At 40.9% G+C, this 20,161-nt stretch overlaps 1 protein-coding gene across 1 annotated transcript in view; it reads right to left on the reverse strand.

The window, feature by feature from the left end:
- Positions 1-1,840: 1,840 nt before the first annotated feature.
- LOC141225671 (uncharacterized) overlaps positions 1,841-20,161 on the reverse strand; it is a 130,173-nt gene continuing 111,852 nt past the window's right edge. The window contains exon 8 of the mRNA XM_073667077.1: positions 1,841-6,751. Coding sequence (XP_073523178.1) covers positions 5,862-6,751 — 890 coding nt within the window. The 3' untranslated portion in view covers positions 1,841-5,861. The remainder of the gene's footprint in view (positions 6,752-20,161) is intronic.

The following is a 20,161-nucleotide window of genomic DNA, read 5'->3' on the forward strand; positions in this document are numbered from 1 at the left end:
GCCTTATCAATTTTACCACACGCGGAAAGGCATTAAGAAAAACTAAAAAAAAATTCCTGAATTGTTGGTTTTTGTTTATTCTGCCTCCAAAAAATCGGAATAGAAAGCGATCAAAAAATGTCACGTGCCCGAAAATGATACCAATAAAGACGTCAACTCGTCCTGCAAAAAAAAAGTCCTTACATGACTCTGTCGGCCAAAATATAGAAAAATTATAGCTATCAAAATATGGCGATTCAAAAACTAATCTTTAAGCGTATTTTAGTGAGTGACAGCTGTCAATCATAAAAACCCGATATGAATCTGGTATAGCTGAAATCGCACCGACCCGAAGAATAAAGTCGTCTAATCACTTATACCGCATGAGGAACAGCGTAAAAAAATAAAATCAATTCTTCACCTGCTGCTGATTTGTTCATTCTGCCTCCCAAAGATTGCAGTAAGGCTCGTCTCACATTTATCCTGCTCTCTGCGCTGAGCGCTTACACCAGGGTTTCTGTGTAAATCTCTGAAATACGTGATTCAGACAGAACCCCCTGCGGAAGACTCCCTGTAATGAGGCAGATGGAGGCAGCATGGACGCCTTCCGGCCTGTGATCCCACGGTGTCACTCTTTTAATTAGATGTGCATAAAAGTGGCTGTAGCCACAGTTTTGTGAACCCCTGAAAAAAAGGATACCGCTAAACAGAGGTCAGAGTAACTCTGCTGCCTCATTTTAGTGAATGGATCCCTCGGAGTAGGGTTAGGTTTGTGTTAGGGTTAGGATTATGGTTAGGATTAGGTTTGTGTTAGGTTTGGAATTTTTTCAAAAGTAAAGAAAAAAAATGACGACGATATGGTGATTAGTGTTGAGCACAAGTGCTCGCTACTTGAGTTTGGATCGGGTGCTCGGGCATGCTCTGAGTATCGCGGGTGCTTGGGTGACATGCTCAAGTCTCCGCTCTGCATGTTTCGCGGCTGCTATACAGCCAAAAATAACACGTGGGGATTGCTTGCCATACACATTCCCTTCCGAACCCTGCTGTGCGCCCAAACAGTGGTTTCCCCCCACATATGGGGTATCGGTGTGCTCAGAAGAAAGTGCACAAAGTTTGTGGTCCATTTTTTCCTGTTACCCTTGCGAAAATAAAAAAAATTGGGTCTAAAGTATTTTCTGTCATAAAGGTTCCTCAAAGTCACGTCAAATGTGATGTGGTCCCTAAGAAAAAAGGTTTTGCAAATTATGTTGGAAAAATGGGAAATCGCTGGTCAACTTTTAACCCTTATAACTTTTTAAGAAAAAAAAATTTTGGTTCAAAAATTGTGCTGATGTAAAGTAGACATGTGGGAAATGTTATTTATTAACTATTTTGTGTGACATATCTCTCTGATTTAAGGGCATGAAAATTAAAATTTCTGATTTTTTCACAAAGTAATTCAAGTGATATCGAAGAAATTGTAACACTATCATGAAATACAATATGTCATGAAAAAATAATCTCAGAATCAGTGGGATCCGTTGAAGCGTTCCAGAGGTATTACATAATAAAGTGACAGCGGTCAGAATTGTAAAAATTGGCCTGGTCATTAACGTGCAAACCACGTTCGGGGGTAAAGGGGTTACCACAACAAAAATTGAACGGAGCAAATAATATATATCAAACCAAAGGAAAGTATCTACGTATCTGACAATTGTCTAGTACCAATAATATGGTGACCTATCTATGCTAGGATATGAATGGCAGATCATTTGGGAATAATCAGAAACCCAAAGCAGAAACACTAAACATGAGTTTGGTCAAAAACCTTTATTTCACAAGCAATTGGTTACATGGTGGCACCTCAGAAGCGGGAGACCACACTACATAAAATACAGTGATTGTATAATACACAAACAGTTATATATGTACAGTAGGTGATATCCAGAAGACTATTGTTCCTATTCTGAACATTATTGGAGAGTTTGGTGAATGGTCAGGACTGTCCATTAATTGGGATAAGTTGGTTATTCTACCATTTGATGATATCCCTAATTCCAGCATATTAGAACATACACGAACACAAACCGTTGAGAAATTCTAATACCGAGTATAAGTATAATGATAAGATCTCCGGATTACATTGCACTGAATCTATATCTTCTTCTGGAAAAGTTTAACCCCTTTCCAAACTTCTGTTTAATAGTACGCACAAGGTAGTGACCCCCGGTTCAGCACGGGCTCCGGGCACATGTCAGCTGATTTATACAGCTGACGTGCCCACAACAGCCGCGGGTAGAATCACGTTCTATTCACGGCTGTCAACTAGTTAAATGTCGCTGTCAGTCTCTGACACCGGCATTTAACTCGCACTTCCGGGAAGCGCGTTATTAGCGCTGCCCATCGGTGACCCCGTCTCATGATTGCGGGTCACCGATGGGTTGGCATGAAAACCCGGGGTCTTCAGGAGACCCCTGTGGTTGTCATTTCTAGATTGCTATGAGCGCCGCCCAGTGGTCGGTGCTCATAGCAAGAGAGCATTTCTGCTGCATACAGGGGATCTGCTCGTCCTCTGTATGCAGCAGAGCCGATCAGGCAAGTGCTGCTTCTAGAAAACACTTTGGCCAGCAGTTTGAAAACAACGGATAGGTGGTGTGGAGGGGATACCACTCACACCCCATAACCACAAAACAGCGCCTACTCAAAAAATCTATGAAAAAACGAAGAGGGCAAATGAGCATAAATAAGCTTTATTATTAAAAATTATTTTAAACAGTATCAAAAATATAAAGACAATGTGTAGACTTGCGGATCATAAATCCCACCATATCCTTAGACCCATGGAAAAGTAAAGGACTAGGTACCTAAACAGTACATCACAGATTGAGATGAAAAAATATAGGCACAAAAGTAAATAACTATAAATAGGCGTGGGTCCCCTAAGGAATGGAGTCCTAGGGGGAACCATGAAGATACGCTAACATCACAGGATGGGCTCAGGTCAGTGACTGAGGTATGACACTTCACCTAGAGATACCATCCAGAAAAATTTAGATAGAGAGTAGGTAAAAGGAAGGAGATGGGAAAAAGGAGAAGGCGGGAAAGGTGGTACAAGCAAACATTGAAAGTACTAAACAGTAAAATGGGGGTCAGGTCAATTAGGTAAGAAATGTATCTTTGAATTCATCATATAATATATCACCAACATGACCAAAATGACTCACCCAAGAAGGTACAGAATGGTGCTTGTAAGGGGGACAGAGGAGGGCTGGTTGCTCCCGTCAGAACAGGCCTCGACGCGCGTTTCGCGACTGCTTTCTCAAGAGGCATGTGCTGCTTCTAGTCTCCCATGGAGACTATTGAAGTAAGCAAAAAGTGTAAAAAAATGTTTTTAAAAATATTAAAAAAAATAAAAAAATATATAAAAGTTTAAATCACCCCCCTTTCGCCCCATTCAAAATAAAATAAAAAAAACCCACATACACATACTTGGTATCGCCACGTTCAGAATCGCCAGATCTATCAATATAAAAAAAGAATTAATCCAATCGGTAAACGGCGTAACGAGAAAAAAATTCTAAACGCCAGAATTAAGTTTTTTTGGTTGCCGCAACATTGCAATAAAATGCAATTAACGGACGATCAAAACATCGGATCTACCCCAAAATAGTATCAATAAAAACATCAGCTCAGTGTGCAAAAAATCAGCCCTTACACGGCCTCATATCCCAAAAAATGGAGACGCTAAGGGTCTTGGAAAATAGCGCCTTTTTTTTATTATTATTTATTTATTTTTAGCAAACTTTGGATTTTTTTCACCACTTAAATAAAAAAGAACCTATTCATGTTTGGTGTCTACAAACTCGTAATGACCTGGAGAATAATAATGGCAGCTCAGTTTTAGCATTCAGCGAACGTGGTAAAAAAAACAAACAAAAATAAAAACAACTGTGGAATTGCACTTTTTTTGCAATTTCACCACACTTGGAATTTTTTTTCCCGTTTACCAGTACACGATATGGTAAAACCAATGGCGTTATTCAAAAGTACAACTTGTCCCCCCAAAAAAAGCCCTCACATGGCCATATTGCCCGAAACATAAAAAAGTTATGGCTCTGGGAACAAGGTGGGCAAAAAACAAAAATGCAAAAACAGAAAATCCCATGGTCGTTAAGGTAGAAAATCGATGCGCGGTGGAGATTATCATTATTGGCTGTAGGAAGAGGGAACTTATCAAAAATTACATTGATGCCCCAACTCTTATACATTCTGCATAATGCCCCTATTTGGATCCATAATTCCCATTTTCAGAAAATTCATAGCACGTTTCATTGTCTTATCTGGAAAAAGAAATCGGCTAGGATAAAATATCCTACAAAGTGACAAGGAATCTGGTGGATTGGCGATTCCTAATGCACTAATATATTATATTGCAACATTTGGGTGGGTGGCAAAGCGCTGCAAACCCAAATAGTATTAAGGGGTTAATTACCTCAGGACACCGTGGAATATTCCTATTCATATAGTGGAACTGAATGACCTCGCACACAAGAAATCAATATACCCCACACTTGCTCTACTCTACAAGGTCTGGGATAGGGGTAAAGATATAATGGAAATAGGAGACTGCAATGAATCTACACCTATATGGTTTAATAATAAATATGCAGAGGTCTATAAATTAGAGGGATTCCGGGGTTGGGTGGATAAAGGAATATATACGATATAAAACATATTGTGTGAAGGGGTACTTAAGTCCATTGATCAATTAAAGGGGGAATTTGGGGTGACAAATAAACAATTCTATAAATATCTACAGTTTCGGCATTCATTTAATGCACAATCAAGATGGACGCTCTTTTGGGTAGAAAATAATACTTTTGTTAAGTTGGTATTAGAGAAGGGAAATACTAAGGGTCGTATTTCTGATATTTACTGAGTCCTTCTTGATAATTATTTAAAAATATTTCCTTCTCCAGCTAGATAAAAATGGATGGAGATACAGGTCCAATTTCTGAGGATCAATGAAGAGCGGTATTAGAACTGGTTCCCCAATTATCTTTACATGAGGGGCAGAGATTTCCCCAGATCATATTAATACATAGGAAATATAAGACGCCTAGATTCCTATGTAACATAGGATACCGGACTGCGGCTGAATGTCCAGGATGTAAAATGGATGCTGCGGGCCTATTACATCCGCTATGGGAATGCCGGGAGTTAGGTAAATACTGGAAAGGAGTTCTGTCTATTATAAAGAGGGTGTATAAAATAGATATTCAACCAGACCCCAAAAATGCCTATTAGGTATATTAGAGGATGATATGGAATTTAACCCAATGTCAATAGGGATTTCACATATTTTATTTAAAACTAGGAAACATATTGCATCCAAATGGATTAACCCCTCACCTCCAGAAATTAGTGAACGCAAAAACAGGGTAAATAATATTATCAGATTAGAAAAAGGGGTATATAAAAAACAAAACTGAATGAATAAATTAGAGAAAATATGGGGCTTATGGTTGGATACACCTGGAATGCCATCAAGGGGGTTATTGCTGGAGAGACAATGACTGGCGAGGTCTAATGTTTCATTGTAATGTATATTGGAATTCCCTAACATGTGGTATGGGTAATATAGCACACCTATATGTGTATAGGATTATAATGTTTATTACAATATTATGGTTATATAAGAGATTTCAAGAACGTAGAATGTTAATTGTAAGATATAGTAATTGCAAGTTATCAGACGGTAATGGGCAAGCTGAAAGGATATATAGGAGAGATGCATATGTCATCCCTATGGTATGTTATTTTATTATTGTATGTACCGGTTTCTTGTTTTGTAAAAAAAAAAAAATCTCAAAAATTTATTGGATTAAAAAAAAAAAAAAAGATTAGAAAAAAGGCTTCTCCCCTGTGTGAGTTCTCTGGTGCTTTACCAAAGCTGATTTATGGTTAAAACATTTCCCACATTCTGAACATGAAAATGGCTTCTCCCCTGTGTGAGTTCTTTTGTGTTTATTAAAATATGATTTATGGTTAAAACATTTCCCACATTCTGAACATGAAAAAGGCTTCTCCCCTGTGTGGGTTCTCTGGTGGTTTTCAAGATTGATTTTACGATTAAAACATTTCCCACATTCTGAACATGAAAAAGGCTTCTCCCCTGTGTGGGTTCTCTGGTGTTTATTAAGATGTGATTTATGGTTAAAACATTTCCCACATTCTAAACATGAAAAAGGCTTCTCCCCTGTGTGGGTTCTCTGGTGTTTATTAAGATGTGATTTATGGTTAAAACATTTCCCACATTCTAAACATGAAAAAGGCTTCTCCCCTGTGTGAATTCTTTGGTGATTAACAAGATTTGATTTCTGGGTAAAACATTTCCCACATTCTGAACAGGAAAAAGGCTTCTCCCCTGTGTGAGTTCTCTGATGCTTAATCAAAACTGATTTTTGGTTAAAACATTTCCCACATTCTGAACAAGAAAAAGGCTTCTCCCCTGTGTGGGTTCTTTGGTGACTAACAAGATCTGATTTAAGGTTAAAACATTTCCCACATTCTGAACATGAAAAAGGCTTCTCCCCTGTGTGGGTTCTCTGGTGACGAACCAGATCTGATTTAATGTTACAACATTTCCCACATTCTGAACATGAAAAAGGCTTCTCCCCTGTGTGGGTTCTCTGGTGGATATTAAGAGGTGTTTTCCGGTTGAAATATTTCCCACATTCTGAACATGAAAAAGGCTTCTCGCCCTTGTGGGTTCTCTGGTGATTAACAAAAACTGATTTCTGGTTAAAACATTTTCCATGTTTGGAATAAAAAAATCTATTATCCATTGTGTGTATGTTTTGATGTTTAAGAATAGACTTTTTGAGGGTAAAACTGTTTCCATTTTCTGAATGTGAAAATGACTTCTTTCCTTTAGGAGCAGTTTGCTTTTTAATGCTTATTTTATTTTGATTTTCCTTAGTAGTCGGTAATGAATCAGAAGATAGGACCTGTTTCATAGAAGAAGTAATGGTATTCACTTCAATTGTATCCTGTGGGATCTCAAGATCATCCAATTTAAAGATCTCCTGTCCATCTGATCTTCTGGTACAGTCATCTGCCAAGAAAAAAACAATTATTAATTTTGAATAAAATATCCTTGAAATTGATATTTTTTAACATTTCTACTTAAAATGTCTAAACAATCAGATCCCTGGGCTACATGCTAATCCAGGGAAATGAAGAGATATATGCTGAAGTTTAAAAATCAATTTTATTAGACACAAATCTAAAAAATAGAGGATTTTAAATATTCCTCTATTTTTTAGATTTGTGCCTAATAAAATTGATTTTTAAACTTGAGCATATATCCCTTCATTTTCCTGGACTAGCATGTAGCCCAGGGATGTGTTTGTTTAGATTGATTTAGAAGTGGTATGCAATCTTTATTTATTTTTCTATGGGATTCTTGTGTTAATTGTACTTAAAATGTCTGTAGAAATGGCAAGTTATTGACAGAATGACAGTTCACAGTCTAATAGAAAACCTCATAGGATGAACCAGTAGAGCGTGGTGTCCAACTGTTTGTTCATTCTGTTTCCAAAATATGGAATAAGAAGCCATCAAACAATGTTATGTAGGGAAAAATGACACCAATAAAAACTTCTACTCATCTCACAAAAAACAAACCCCCACTCAAGTCAAACAGAGGATTCCACATTATTAGATTCTCAAAGGCTCTTGAGAATCAACATGGCTTCCATAAACCAATCCAGCAAAATCCGCTCTCCCGAAGTCAAATCCCCCCTCGCTTCTGCGTCCAAACAACATTTAGCATCCATGTAGTCGGCATTACTATAGTGAGAGGAACCCACTTAATTTAAGGTGTGTGTCTCCTGGAGCTCAATCTGGGCACTATGCGTTTGGTAAAAAATGGCCAATGTGCAATTTTTTCTCTCCAACGTCCACTGCGTGCTAATTTTCAGAAAGTGCCTATGGAGTCAAAATAATCAAAACTCCTATAGATTAATTCACGGAGAGTTATAATTTCCAAAATGGAGTCACTTTATGGGGATTTCTACTGCTTTGGTTTCTGACATTTTGTCATATTACGGCTTCTGCAAATGGTGTGTCCCATCTCCTCTGGGATCTGCTCCTGCGATGTCGGCTTCTGTCACCAGGAGCCGCCTTATTCATCCTGCAGGTGGCGCTGGTGATGGAGGAGACGTCAGAACCAGAAGCTCTGGGCGGCCCAGGCCCTGTCCAGCCATTAGGATTCGGGTGCCTGTGACCTGTTGAATCATCCTGTCTGGCAATATGGGTGTGTGAGCTGTCCAGCTGAAGTAATCTACTTCAGCCAATTGGAAAACACCACACCCTACTAAAGCTGGAAGCATATTGCCAGAAGCTGCCAGATACAGCCTTGTCCTCCTCTGGTTCAGTCCTCTGTGCTCAGCTCCCGGCTTGTGTATTTGTTTCCTGTTGTGACCTCGGCCCGTTTACTGACTACTCTTGTGTCTTCTGATTTTGTATTTTCTCTGACCTCCATGTTCTGACCCGGCTATCTGACTATTCTTCTTGCCATCTCACACCACAGAACATCAGGTAACACCATGGCCCAAGCCTAGGGGTCTCTGTGTAAGTCCAGATCCATGTAGAGGGGTTAAAAGGTGATGAGCAAGACAATCCCTGGGATCTAGAAAATGAAGTAGATAGCGCCAAGCCTGTTCGTGGTAGCCATCTTTTTAGATGTCAGGTGACCATGAACAGTGTCCCCAATATATTGTGTCTGTAAACTATTCCAGCAAGATCTGCATTCAAATAGCTAAATGTCGCTCCTTCCCTTCTTAACCTGCCATGTGCCCAGACAGTAGTGTACAACCGTATATAGGGTATTGTCAGATTCAAGAGAAGTTGGAATATTATTTGTAAGGTCCATTTGTTTCCTATTATCATTTGTGAAGAATCTCAAAGTTATCACCACATAAAGTGACACACGTCAGATTTGAAAAATGAGACCTGATTAACAACACAAAACTGGCTGCGGGAAGGGGTTAAATCAGAATATTTTGGGCACCAACTACTGTAGTCAAAAACTGTGACTATAGACAATAACACATCTACTGAAATGATCAAACTCAACAGTCTTCATCAGAGAAAAATGAGTAACTAGTGGTGAAACCTCTCTGGGGTAATTAGAGTATGGGGCTTCGTGGCTCTTGGCAATCTAAACTATTATAAGGGACAATATTTTCTATCAGATGAGTTTCAAGAAGAAAAAAATAGACATTCAAAGAGAACTTTTTATAATAGTGCAGAACTGAGGTGTCTTAAATTTAGATCTCGGACATTTTGAAAAAGCAATGGAGATCTTTTTTCAAAGACTACCAGGGTATTAGAGTCTCACATAAGTGAGGCCGGCCGATCCCACCACAACCTGTTAAAAAAAAAAAAAGCATTCTATGTTAGATCCCCAACAACAACGTATGTTTGGAGGGAGACCTCCAACACTAAACTGGAGTTTAGAGAAAGTATTAGCGCCCCCATTTCAGGAGAGATTGTGCAGTAATCTGAATTCCTTAGGATCGAAAACATAATGGAATTTATGACGTGGAGTGAATCCATGAAACCAGGACTCGAGCCAACACATCTCCTGCAGGCGGGAATAAATGTATATTACAGCCATCAGCCACGCGCAGCTTAGAGATATATCATGGCACAGGTGTAATGTTTTCTGTATAGTTTATCACAATCCTGTTTGAAGTTAGATTTAAAATAAATTTTAAAGTTTAGATAAAAGGAAACTCTGCTGTTATTGCATCATTGCCCTCCGCTTTCTCTTACAGGCCCATCATAATATTTTACTTCAAGTGATTTTCTCACTTGTCAGCACATTCTACGTACGCTGACATTTGGCTTTATAGTTTACAGATCTGGGCAGGTAACGGTCAGCGTCTCCTAATCCCAGGGGGAGGTGGATCCTTCAGGTTGTAAGTTCTACAGAAAAGGGATTTCACAATTCACAAAGTCATTTGAACATTTTCAGATGGAGGTGAATGTTATGCTCCAGCGGCAAAATGGTGATCACACGATTGTGATACAGCCGGACTACCGAACTGATAAAGCAGCCACAGCCGGTGACTGAGAAGAATCTGTGACTTCTCTGCATTTAGTGGTCACTACTCACCTGGGTAGTCATATGTAGGAATCTCCTCTTTACACCACTCATCACCCCTCACATATGTCTCTGTAGTATCAATATGGGTCAGATCTTCACCCTGAAACAAATATTGTAAAAGTCACAAACAGATGGAGAAGTCACATCTATGATCACCTCTAATCCTGCCATCTCCACCGTTCTCATTACACAAGTATAAAACATATAATACTGGTGGATAAAACAAGACTGAACACAAGACCTTCACAGCCGTCTACACATCATAGGAGAGATCTCACGACACCTTCTCTCCATCTACCTGATGATCCTGAGGAATATTGGGATGTTCTTGTTTACAGTCCTGTGGAAGAAGAGGACGGGGACATCTCTCAGGTGTTGTCCTCTTACTGGATAGATCTGGAGGAAACACATAAGGGGCTGAATTCATTCTTTACATACAGATAATTATAGGCCGTGTGTATTTAGTCCTGTCTATTACCTGGTGATGTGAGGGGCTGGGGAACCTCCATCATGACGTCCTTGTACAAATCTTTGTGTCCTTCTAAATACTCCCACTTCTCCATGGAGAAATAGACAGTGACATCCTGACACCTTATAGGAACCTGACACATACAATGATGGCGTCATCCCCCAATCCTTAATAGTGTTACTGTATAATGTCCCAGCATTCCCAGCAGTGTCACCTCTCCAGTCAGCAGCTCAATCATCTTATAGGTGAGTTCTAGGATCTTCTGGTCATTGATGTCCTCATGTATCAGGGGTTGAGGTGGAGGCCCTGTGATTGGGCTCAGGGGTCTTCCCCATCCCTCAGACACAGGGTCCTGACAGCGCTCACTAGAGGTCTTCTTCACTACTGTGTAATCCTGGTTATGGAGAGACACATTAATAAATCTCCCTCCAGACATTTCCAGAGGCCTCACCTATCCAGTTCTGTCCATCTGTTATTCCCATAGATAAGAATGATGTAATGTGACGTCATCAGAATCTCTCACCTCTCCAGTAAGCCGGAAGAGGATCTCTAGGGTGAGGTGTAATATCCTCTCCGCCATCTTGTCTCTGTCCATATCCATCTTTGATGGGTAACTCTGGAAAATTCTCTTCTATAAAAGACCTGAATGAGAAGACGATGAGCCGATGTAACATCATAAAAATCCTGTGTAATAATACAATTACTGGAGATAATAAGGGGAAACATATGAGGAGATTTATTATTTTACAGTATTTAGTTTTCTTCTTTACATCTAGTAATAAAACCTATATATTTTAGGCCACAGACAACAAGTAGTTTCTTCCTCGGAGTCTGCAGCTGAATACGTTTCTCATAGACTCATCTTCCATAACGCTAATTCTTGTCTCATTTACCGACACTGGAATCAGCATTATCAATACTGCAGGAGATATTCATTACACGTGACATGAGAAATAACTACTTCATGATGAGGATGACATTAGACTTTCCTATATTGCAAGAAAAACACCAGAAATAAAGCAGATATTAAAATGTATCAAAAGAAAATTGGTACCAACAATTCTTGTAAAAAGAAAAAAACATGCAAAAAGACATTTTCTTATTTTTAATATATTAAACATTTAAGAAAAACAAAAAACCTCTTTTGGGCATCAGAACATAGATGTACACCGCAGGGATGGCACAGGTGCGGCTGTAACAAAAACCCTGGCAGTTTAACCACTTGCTGCTGACAGAAACAAACATGGCTTTGGTAGAGTTTTGCTGAATGTCCCTCCTCCCCCAAGGTCTTGATAATATGGGGCCGCCTAGTTACTACGATATATAAATGCCTAATAATGGTGCCTGGGCCTTTAATGTACAAAAGTCTATTAGGTCAGGCCAGAGGCAGCGTCCAATAAGTTACTTTTTAAAGCCCCCATACACATCAGACTAAAGCTGCATGAAAGTTGGTTGACTATATAATGTGTTTGGGGGCCTCCTAACAGATGATGTCAGGGCAGAGAAGGATTTGGCATCCTGAATTTCAGAGGCTAATCCGTTTGTTCTTCCTGTAGATAATCCTCGACTAGAGGAGTCTGGAGGCGACCTTCTCATACAGATCACAAGAAAGCTGGAATATTTGTGTGATTGGGGGAGTCGGGAGAGATGGCTGAACGGTCATTTGGCAGACGGCTAACACTTATCTCATGTGTATGGGGCCGTTAGTATTACACTGACAGGCAGTGATGATACACGGCACTACAGTAGTACAGTGCATCACCTGAGCAATCAGAGGCTTGTATGTTGTATGATCGCACTAATGAGAGTGGTTTAAAAAAAGTTTAAAAAAAAGTTTAACATGAAAAAAAAAAAATCAGTTTTAGCAGCAAGAAACATCCGTCACTATAGGAACAACAGACTCACTGCACAATATTGGTTGAGTCACGTCCACAACAACTTTACTATACTCTGTTATCCTATAGACATCCTATACACAGTGGAGTAGACTGAAATCACAGATCCCAATATAAAACATAAATATAACCATATATATATAACCCGGACAAGATGGTATGGAGATGAATGAGGGAGACCAAAGTCCAAAAATAAACTTTACTTTACAAGAACTTGATATACATCAGATAGCAGGCACAACACTTCATGGATGCTTCTTCTGTATTATGCAGAGTCAAGAAGCGGTTACACGTGTCGGTACTTAACTATTGTTATAAGCTACAACAGTCTAGCAAATCATTATAAGTAGGCCAAACATCCCCTATGGGGACCATATGGGTAACCTCAGCTCCCAGTTGATTTGCGAGTACCGTTTATAAGACGCAATATATACAGGGTGGACCATTTATATGGATACACTTGAATTAAATGGGAATGGTTGGTGATATCAACTTCCTGTTTGTGGCACATTAGTATATGGGAGGGGGGAAACTTTTCCAGATGGGTAGTGACCATGGTGGCCATTTTGAAGTCAGTCATTTTGGATCCAACTTTATTTTTTTCAATGGGAAGGGGGTCATGTGACACATCAAACTTATTGAGACTTTCATAAGAAAAACAATGGTGTGCTTGGTTTTAATGTAACTTTATTCTTTCATGAGTTTTTTACAAGTTTATGACCACTTATAAAATGTGTTCAAAGTGCTGCCCATTGTGTTGGATTGTCAATGCAACCCTCTTCCACTGATCGCAACACCACAGAAGAAATGCTAGCACAGGCTTCCAGTATCCGTTGTTTCAGATGCTGCTCACCTCGTATCTTGATGGTATGGTGTGGTATATGGGGTACAAAGATAGTGGGGCCATTCTTCATCAATGGAAACCTCAATGCCACTGGATATCTGAAATTGCTACATGATGATGTGTTGCCCTCTTTATGTACTGAAGATGGCACGTTCCCTGAGTTTTTCCAACAAGATGGTGCACCACCACATTATGGGTGTCAGGTCCGAGCATTCCTGCATGAACAGTTTCCTGGAAAGTGGATTGGTTGTCGTGGGCCAGTAGAATGGCCACCAAGGTCTCCAGATCTGACCCCCATAGACTTTTATCTTTGGGGTCATCTAAAGGCAATTGTCTATGCTGTGAAGATACGAGATGTGGAGCATCTGAAACAACGGATACTGGAAGCCTGTGCCAGCATTTCATCTGCGGTGTTGCAATCAGTGGAAGAGGGTTGCATTGACAATCCAACACAATGGGCAGCAATTTGAACACATTTTATAAGTGGTCATAAACTTTTTTCTTTTTCTTATGAAATTCTGAATAAGTCTGATGTGTCACATGACCCTCTTCCTATTGAAAAAATAAAGTTGGATCCAAAATGGCCGACTTCAAAATGGCCGCCATGGTCACCATCCATCTGGAAAAGTTTTCCCTCTCCCATATACTAATGTGCCACAAACAGGAAGTTGATATCACCAACCATTCCTATTTAATTTAGATGAATTCATATAAATGGCCCACCCTGTATATATACAGTACAGACCAAAAGTTTGGACACACCTTCTCATTTAAGGATTTTTCTGTATTTTCATGACTATGAAAATTGTATATTCACACTGCAGGCATCAAAACTATGAATTAACACATGTGGAATTATATACTTAACAAAGTGTGAAACAACTGAAAATATGTCTTATATTCTAGGTTACATAGTTAGTAAAGCCGAATAAAGACTTGCGTCCATCAAGTTCGACCTGTTAGTTCTGTAATTGCTAAAGTTGATCCAGAGGAGGGCAAAAACCCCAAATGATTTGGCCAATCTTCACCTGAGGAAAAATTCCCTCCCGACTCTGAAACCAGCAGTCAGAATAAATCCCTGTATCAACCTACTATTTTATTCTATTTTTAAGTATATGCAGAAATCTGCCTGGTATCTAGAAATGCATCCAGTCCCCGCTTGAACTGGTTTAGTGAATCCGACATTACCGTCTCCTCACTCAGTGAATTCCATATTCTCACTGCTCTTACCGTAAAGAACCCCTTCCTATGCTGGTGCTGAAACCTTTTCTCTTCCAGTCTTAGTGAATGCCCTCTTGTTACCGTAATATCCCTCCTTTTGAACAAATCCCGGGCAAGGTCTCTATACTGTCCCCTAACATATTTATACACATTTATTATGTCCCCCTTCAACCTTCTCTTTTCCAGGCTGAATAGTCCTAGTTTTGCCAACCTCTCTGGGTATTGCAGTCCCTCCATTCCCCTTATTAATTTTGTTGCCCTCCTTTGTACCTTTTCAAGCTCATTTATATCCTTTCTATATATTGGGGCCCATAACTGAGCACAGTATTCCAAGTGTGGTCTGACCAGTGCTTTGTACAGTGGAAGAACAATGTTCTCATCCTTTGCAGCTATACCTCTTCTGATACATCCCATTACCCTGTTTGCCCTTACAGCAGCCGCCTGACTTTGGGCACTCCAATTTAGTTTGCTATCAATCAGGATGCCCAAGTCCTTCTCCATCTCTGAATTCCCCAATGATTTCCCATTCAGTGAGTACTGGTGACTTCCATTTTTCCTTCCCATATGTATGACCTTACATTTCTCCTCGTTAAACCTCATTTGCCATTTAATGCTCCACCTACCCAGCTTATCCAAATCCCTCTGTAGGTCTTCACTATCCTCTTTTGTATTAATTGTTTTACATAACTTTGTGTCATCTGCAAATATTGATATTTTACTATTTATCCCGTTGACTATGTCGTTAATAAAGATATTAAATAACATTGGGCCTAGTACAGACCCCTGTGGTACCCCACTAGTGACGCTTACCCAATCTGAGTATATTCCATTTATAACCACCCTCTGCCTTCTATCCTTTAGCCAGTTAGCTACCCACTTGCAGACATTTTCCCCCAGCCCCATCATTCTCATTTTGTATACCAACCTATTATGTGGCACGCTATCGAACGCTTTTGAGAAGTCGAGATACACGACATCCACTGGTTCCCCCTGATCTACTCGAGAGCTAACCTCCTCGTAGAAGTCAATCAGGTTTGTTTGGCAGGAGCGATTCCTCATGAATCCATGTTGGTTCGGGGTTAATAGATTATTAGCATCAAGATGCTCCATGATTGCCTCATTAATAAAGCCTTCAAAAATTTTGCCCACAACGGACGTCAGACTCACCGGCCGATAGTTTCCGGCGTCACTTTTCGCTCCCTTTTTGAATATTGGCACTACATTCGCCTGTCGCCAATCAAGTGGTACAGACCCAGTCTCAACAGAGTCCTTAAATATAAGATATAACGGTCTGTCTATCACATTACTTAGTTCCCTTAGTACCCGTGGGTGTATGCCATCAGGTCCTGGTGATTTGTTTATTTTAATGTTACTGAGGCGTTTCTGTACCCCAGCTTGGGTTAGATTTGTCATACTTAGTGGAGGATTAAGTTTGTCACTTCTTATTTCGCCTGTTAGTTCTTTTTCCTTTGTGAAAGTTGACGAAAAAAATTTATTTAATAGATTAGCTTTATCCTCATCTTTCTCTATGATTTTGCCTTCATCACTTTTTATCGGTCCAATATTATTCGATTTAATCCTTTTACTATTTATATACGTAAAGAACAGTTTGGGATTTGATCTACTTTCCCTAGCAATACGTCTCTCTGTTTCCTCCTTCGCTATTTTTATTTGTTTTTTACAGGTTCTCGTTTTTTCCTTGTAACACATTAGTGCCTCCTTACTGTTTTCCTGTTTTAATCTCTTGAATGCCTCTTTTTTGCTATTTAACGTCCCTTTTACGTTCTTGTTCAACCATATTGGTTTCCTCTTATTTCTGGCCCTTTTATTCCCATACGGTATATACCTCTCGCACTGAGTATTCAGAATTCTTTTGAAGGTTTCCCATTTACTATTCGTATTTCCTTGATTAAGAACTTTGTCCCAGTCTATAAGTTGAAGGTTTTCTTTCAGCTGATCAAACTTCGCCCTCCTAAAGTTTAATGTTTTTGTTGTTCCCTTATTGATAACCCTACTGAAGGGCATTTTGAAATTGCTAATATTATGATCGCTATTACCTAGGTACCCCCCTATCTGTACCTCAGTTATTCTATCAGGCCTATTAGTCAATATTAAGTCCAACACGGCCTTCCCTCTCGTTGGTTCCTGCACTAGTTGGGAGAGATAATTATCCTTGATATTTGTCAAGAACCTTTTTCCTTTCTGCGATCTACAGGTTTCTGTTTCCCAGTCAATATCCGGGTAGTTGAAGTCCCCCATTACAATCACCTCATTATGTTTTGCTACTTTGTCTATTTGTCCTAATAGCAGTTTCTCATTCTCCTCTGTTATATTAGGTGGCTTATAGCAGACCCCCAGTAATATTTTATTATTATTTTTTGCCCCCTCTATCTCTACCCACATGGACTCGACCCCCTCTTCTCCCTCTCCTATATCTTCCCTTAGTCTGGGCTTTAGACGTGACCTTACATATAAGCAGACTCCTCCGCCCTTCCCCTGTTTCCGGTCCCTTCTAAATAAACTATAATCTGTTAAATTTACCGCCCAGTCGTAGCTATCGTCTAGCCAAGTCTCTGTTATACCTACGATGTCATACCTCTCCTCCGATATAAGCGCCCGTAGCTCATCCGCCTTATTGGTCAGGCTTCTTGCGTTGGTCAGCATGCAAGATAAAACTTTGGGGTTATTTAGCATCCTATTCTTCTCTAATGATCTAACTGTACTATCCCCACCCCCCTCTCCACCCTCATTATATTCACTTCTCCCCTTCCCCCTTGCTTGCCTCACATCCCACCTATTTCCTTGGTTTCCCCCCCCCGTCTCTAGTTTAAAAACTCCTCCAACCTATTAGCCATCTTCCTCCCCAGCACCGCTGCACCCTCCCCATTGAGGTGCAGCCCGTCCCTACGGTAGAGCCTGTAGCCGACAGCGAAGTCGGCCCAGTTCTCCATGAACCCAAACCCTTCTGCCTTGCACCAACTCTTTAGCCACTTATTCACCTCCCTAACCTCCCGTTGGCGCTCCTGTGTGGCTCGCGGGATTGGTAGTATTTCTGAGAAAACTACCTTGGAGGTCCTTGCCCTAAGCTTCCTACCTAGATCCCTGAAATCATTTTTAAGGACCCTCCATCTACCACTCACTTTGTCATTGGTGCCAATGTGGACCATGACCGCTGGGTCTTCGCCAGCCCCACCCAGTAACCTGTCAACCCGATCCGCGATGTGCCGGACTCGAGCGCCAGGGAGGCAGCACACCGTTCGGCGATCCCGGTCTTTGTGACAGATTGCCCTGTCTGTCCCCCTAATAATAGAGTCACCCACTACCAGGACCTGTCTAGCCTGCCCTACACTTCCCCCCTCCCCCTCATTACTGGAGCATACACTCCCCCGGCGGTCAGAGGATCTGTCGTGCTCCAATAATGCCGGTTCTGAACCAGCCTTCCTATACTTCTTCCCTCTATCCCTTCTAACTGTTACCCAGCTCCCTGCCTGTTCAGCCTGCGCTTCCCCACTAAGCTCCACCCCCAGTGTTGACCCATTGAGTGTCTGCTCGGTGAGCAGTAAACTCCGTTCCATGTTGTCGATGCTCCTCAGTACCGCTATCTGAGCACTTAGATCCAGGATTTGGGCTTCCAAGTGCACGATATGCTCACATCTCTCGCAGTAGTATGGATCCCTGAGCGGTAGCTCAGGGAATGCATACATTGCGCAAGATGTACACTGCACGGCTCCGGCCAACATGGACGTCATTCTAAATATGGGGATACAGTCAGTATATATGTACAAGTACAAAACACAATTATTTATATATAGGTGTATGGACGGGGATCAATTAGGGATGTGCAAGTGTATCGATTAGATATCGGCGCGGGATCAGTTAAGTATGGACGGGGGATCAATTAAGTATCAATTAAGTATGGACGGGGGATCAGCTGAGTGGGTCAGGTGGATTAATTAAGTATGGACGGTGTGTCAATTAACTATGGACTGGGATCAATAAGTATGGACTGGGGAAATAATTAATTGTGGACTAGGGAATCAATCAATTAATTATGGACAGGGGGTTTAATTAAATAGGATGGGGGGTAAAGCAAATAAATAGGTATGGACGGTGGGTCAATTAACTAAGGACTGGGGATCAATAAGTATCAATAATATCAATAAATATGGACTGGGGAAATAATTAATTGTGGTCTGGGGAATCAATCAATTAATTATGGACAGGGGTTAATTAAATATGGTGGGGGATAAGGCAAATAGATAGGGACTGGGGATGAGTAAAAGTGGACAAGGGGAATCTATTAAATAGGACAAGGGGGATCAATCAATTATGGGCTGGGGGGGTCAATCATTTAAATGTGGTCAGGGGGATGACTTTAATATGGACGGGGGGTGGTCGGGGATCAATTAAATGAGGACGGGGGGGTCAATTTAATGTGGTCAGAGGGATCAGTTAAATATGGACGGGGGTGTTCAGGGGAATCAATTTAAATATGGACGGGGGGGTAATCAATTAAATATGGACTAGGGAATACAATACAATTACAATACAGATACAAATACAATACAGTACAGTACACACTTGGGTTCAGTAGGGCCGCTTATCGTGGCCTCCTGCCCCTCACTCACCTCCTCTAGGGACGCTGCACGCTATCACAGCGCGCTTGTCCCTCCGGTCGCCTCTTACCGGTCCTCCTGATCACCTCCTGGTCACCACCACCTGGCACCCTCCGCTGGCCGGCACTGCACGCTGCCACAGCGCTCTCTTGCGCTCGTACCTCCAGTCGCCTCCTACTGGTCCTCCCGGTCCGCTCGGTCACCTCCGCCTGGCTCTCCTCCCTTCCCAGGAGCTCTCTTCACACACAGCACAACTCTTGCCACACAGCACAACTCTTGGTTCTTCAAAGTAGCCACGTTTTGCTTTGATGACTGCTTTGCACACTCTTGGCATTCTCTTGATGAGCTTCAAGAGGTAGTCACCGGAAATGGTTTTCACTTCACAGGTGTGCCCTGTCAGGTTTAATAAGTGGGATTTCTTGCCTTATAAATGGGGTTGGGACCATCAGTTGTGTTGTGCAGAAGTCTGGTGGATCCTACTGAATAGACTGTTAGAGTTTGTATTATGGCAAGAAAAAAGCAGCCAAGTAAAGAAAAACGAGTGGCCATCATTACTTTTAAGAAATGAAGGTCAGTCCGAAAAATTGGGCAAACTTTGAAAGTGTCCCCAAGTACAGTTGCAAAAACCATCAAGCGCTGAATGATGAATCAGTGAGCTTTCGACTTCCTGATTCATTTACCTATTCAATGTATTACCGTCACGGGAATGTGTATATAGCTGAAATTTTGATGATTGGGAAGGAGAGGGTGCCCGTTGCTGACCCACACCGAGCCCTCTCAATTCACAGGCATTATAGTGGCTACATGGGCTGCCACTATGGATGATATGCCTTTGCCTATCCAACTATTGTGTGGTAAATATCTCAGAGGTTCTGGGTTCATTAGTATCTGCACCAAGAATGGTGCTGAGTTTTTATTAATTGCCGTGGGGTAGTCGGTGAGATGGGTGGTACAAAATTGTGTGTCTAATGAGCAGTACTG

The sequence above is a fragment of the Phyllobates terribilis genome, unplaced genomic scaffold, assembly GCF_046119375.1.
Source record: "Phyllobates terribilis strain yellow unplaced genomic scaffold, ASM4611937v1 Scaffold_411__1_contigs__length_1673714, whole genome shotgun sequence".
Taxonomy (NCBI): domain Eukaryota; kingdom Metazoa; phylum Chordata; class Amphibia; order Anura; family Dendrobatidae; genus Phyllobates; species Phyllobates terribilis.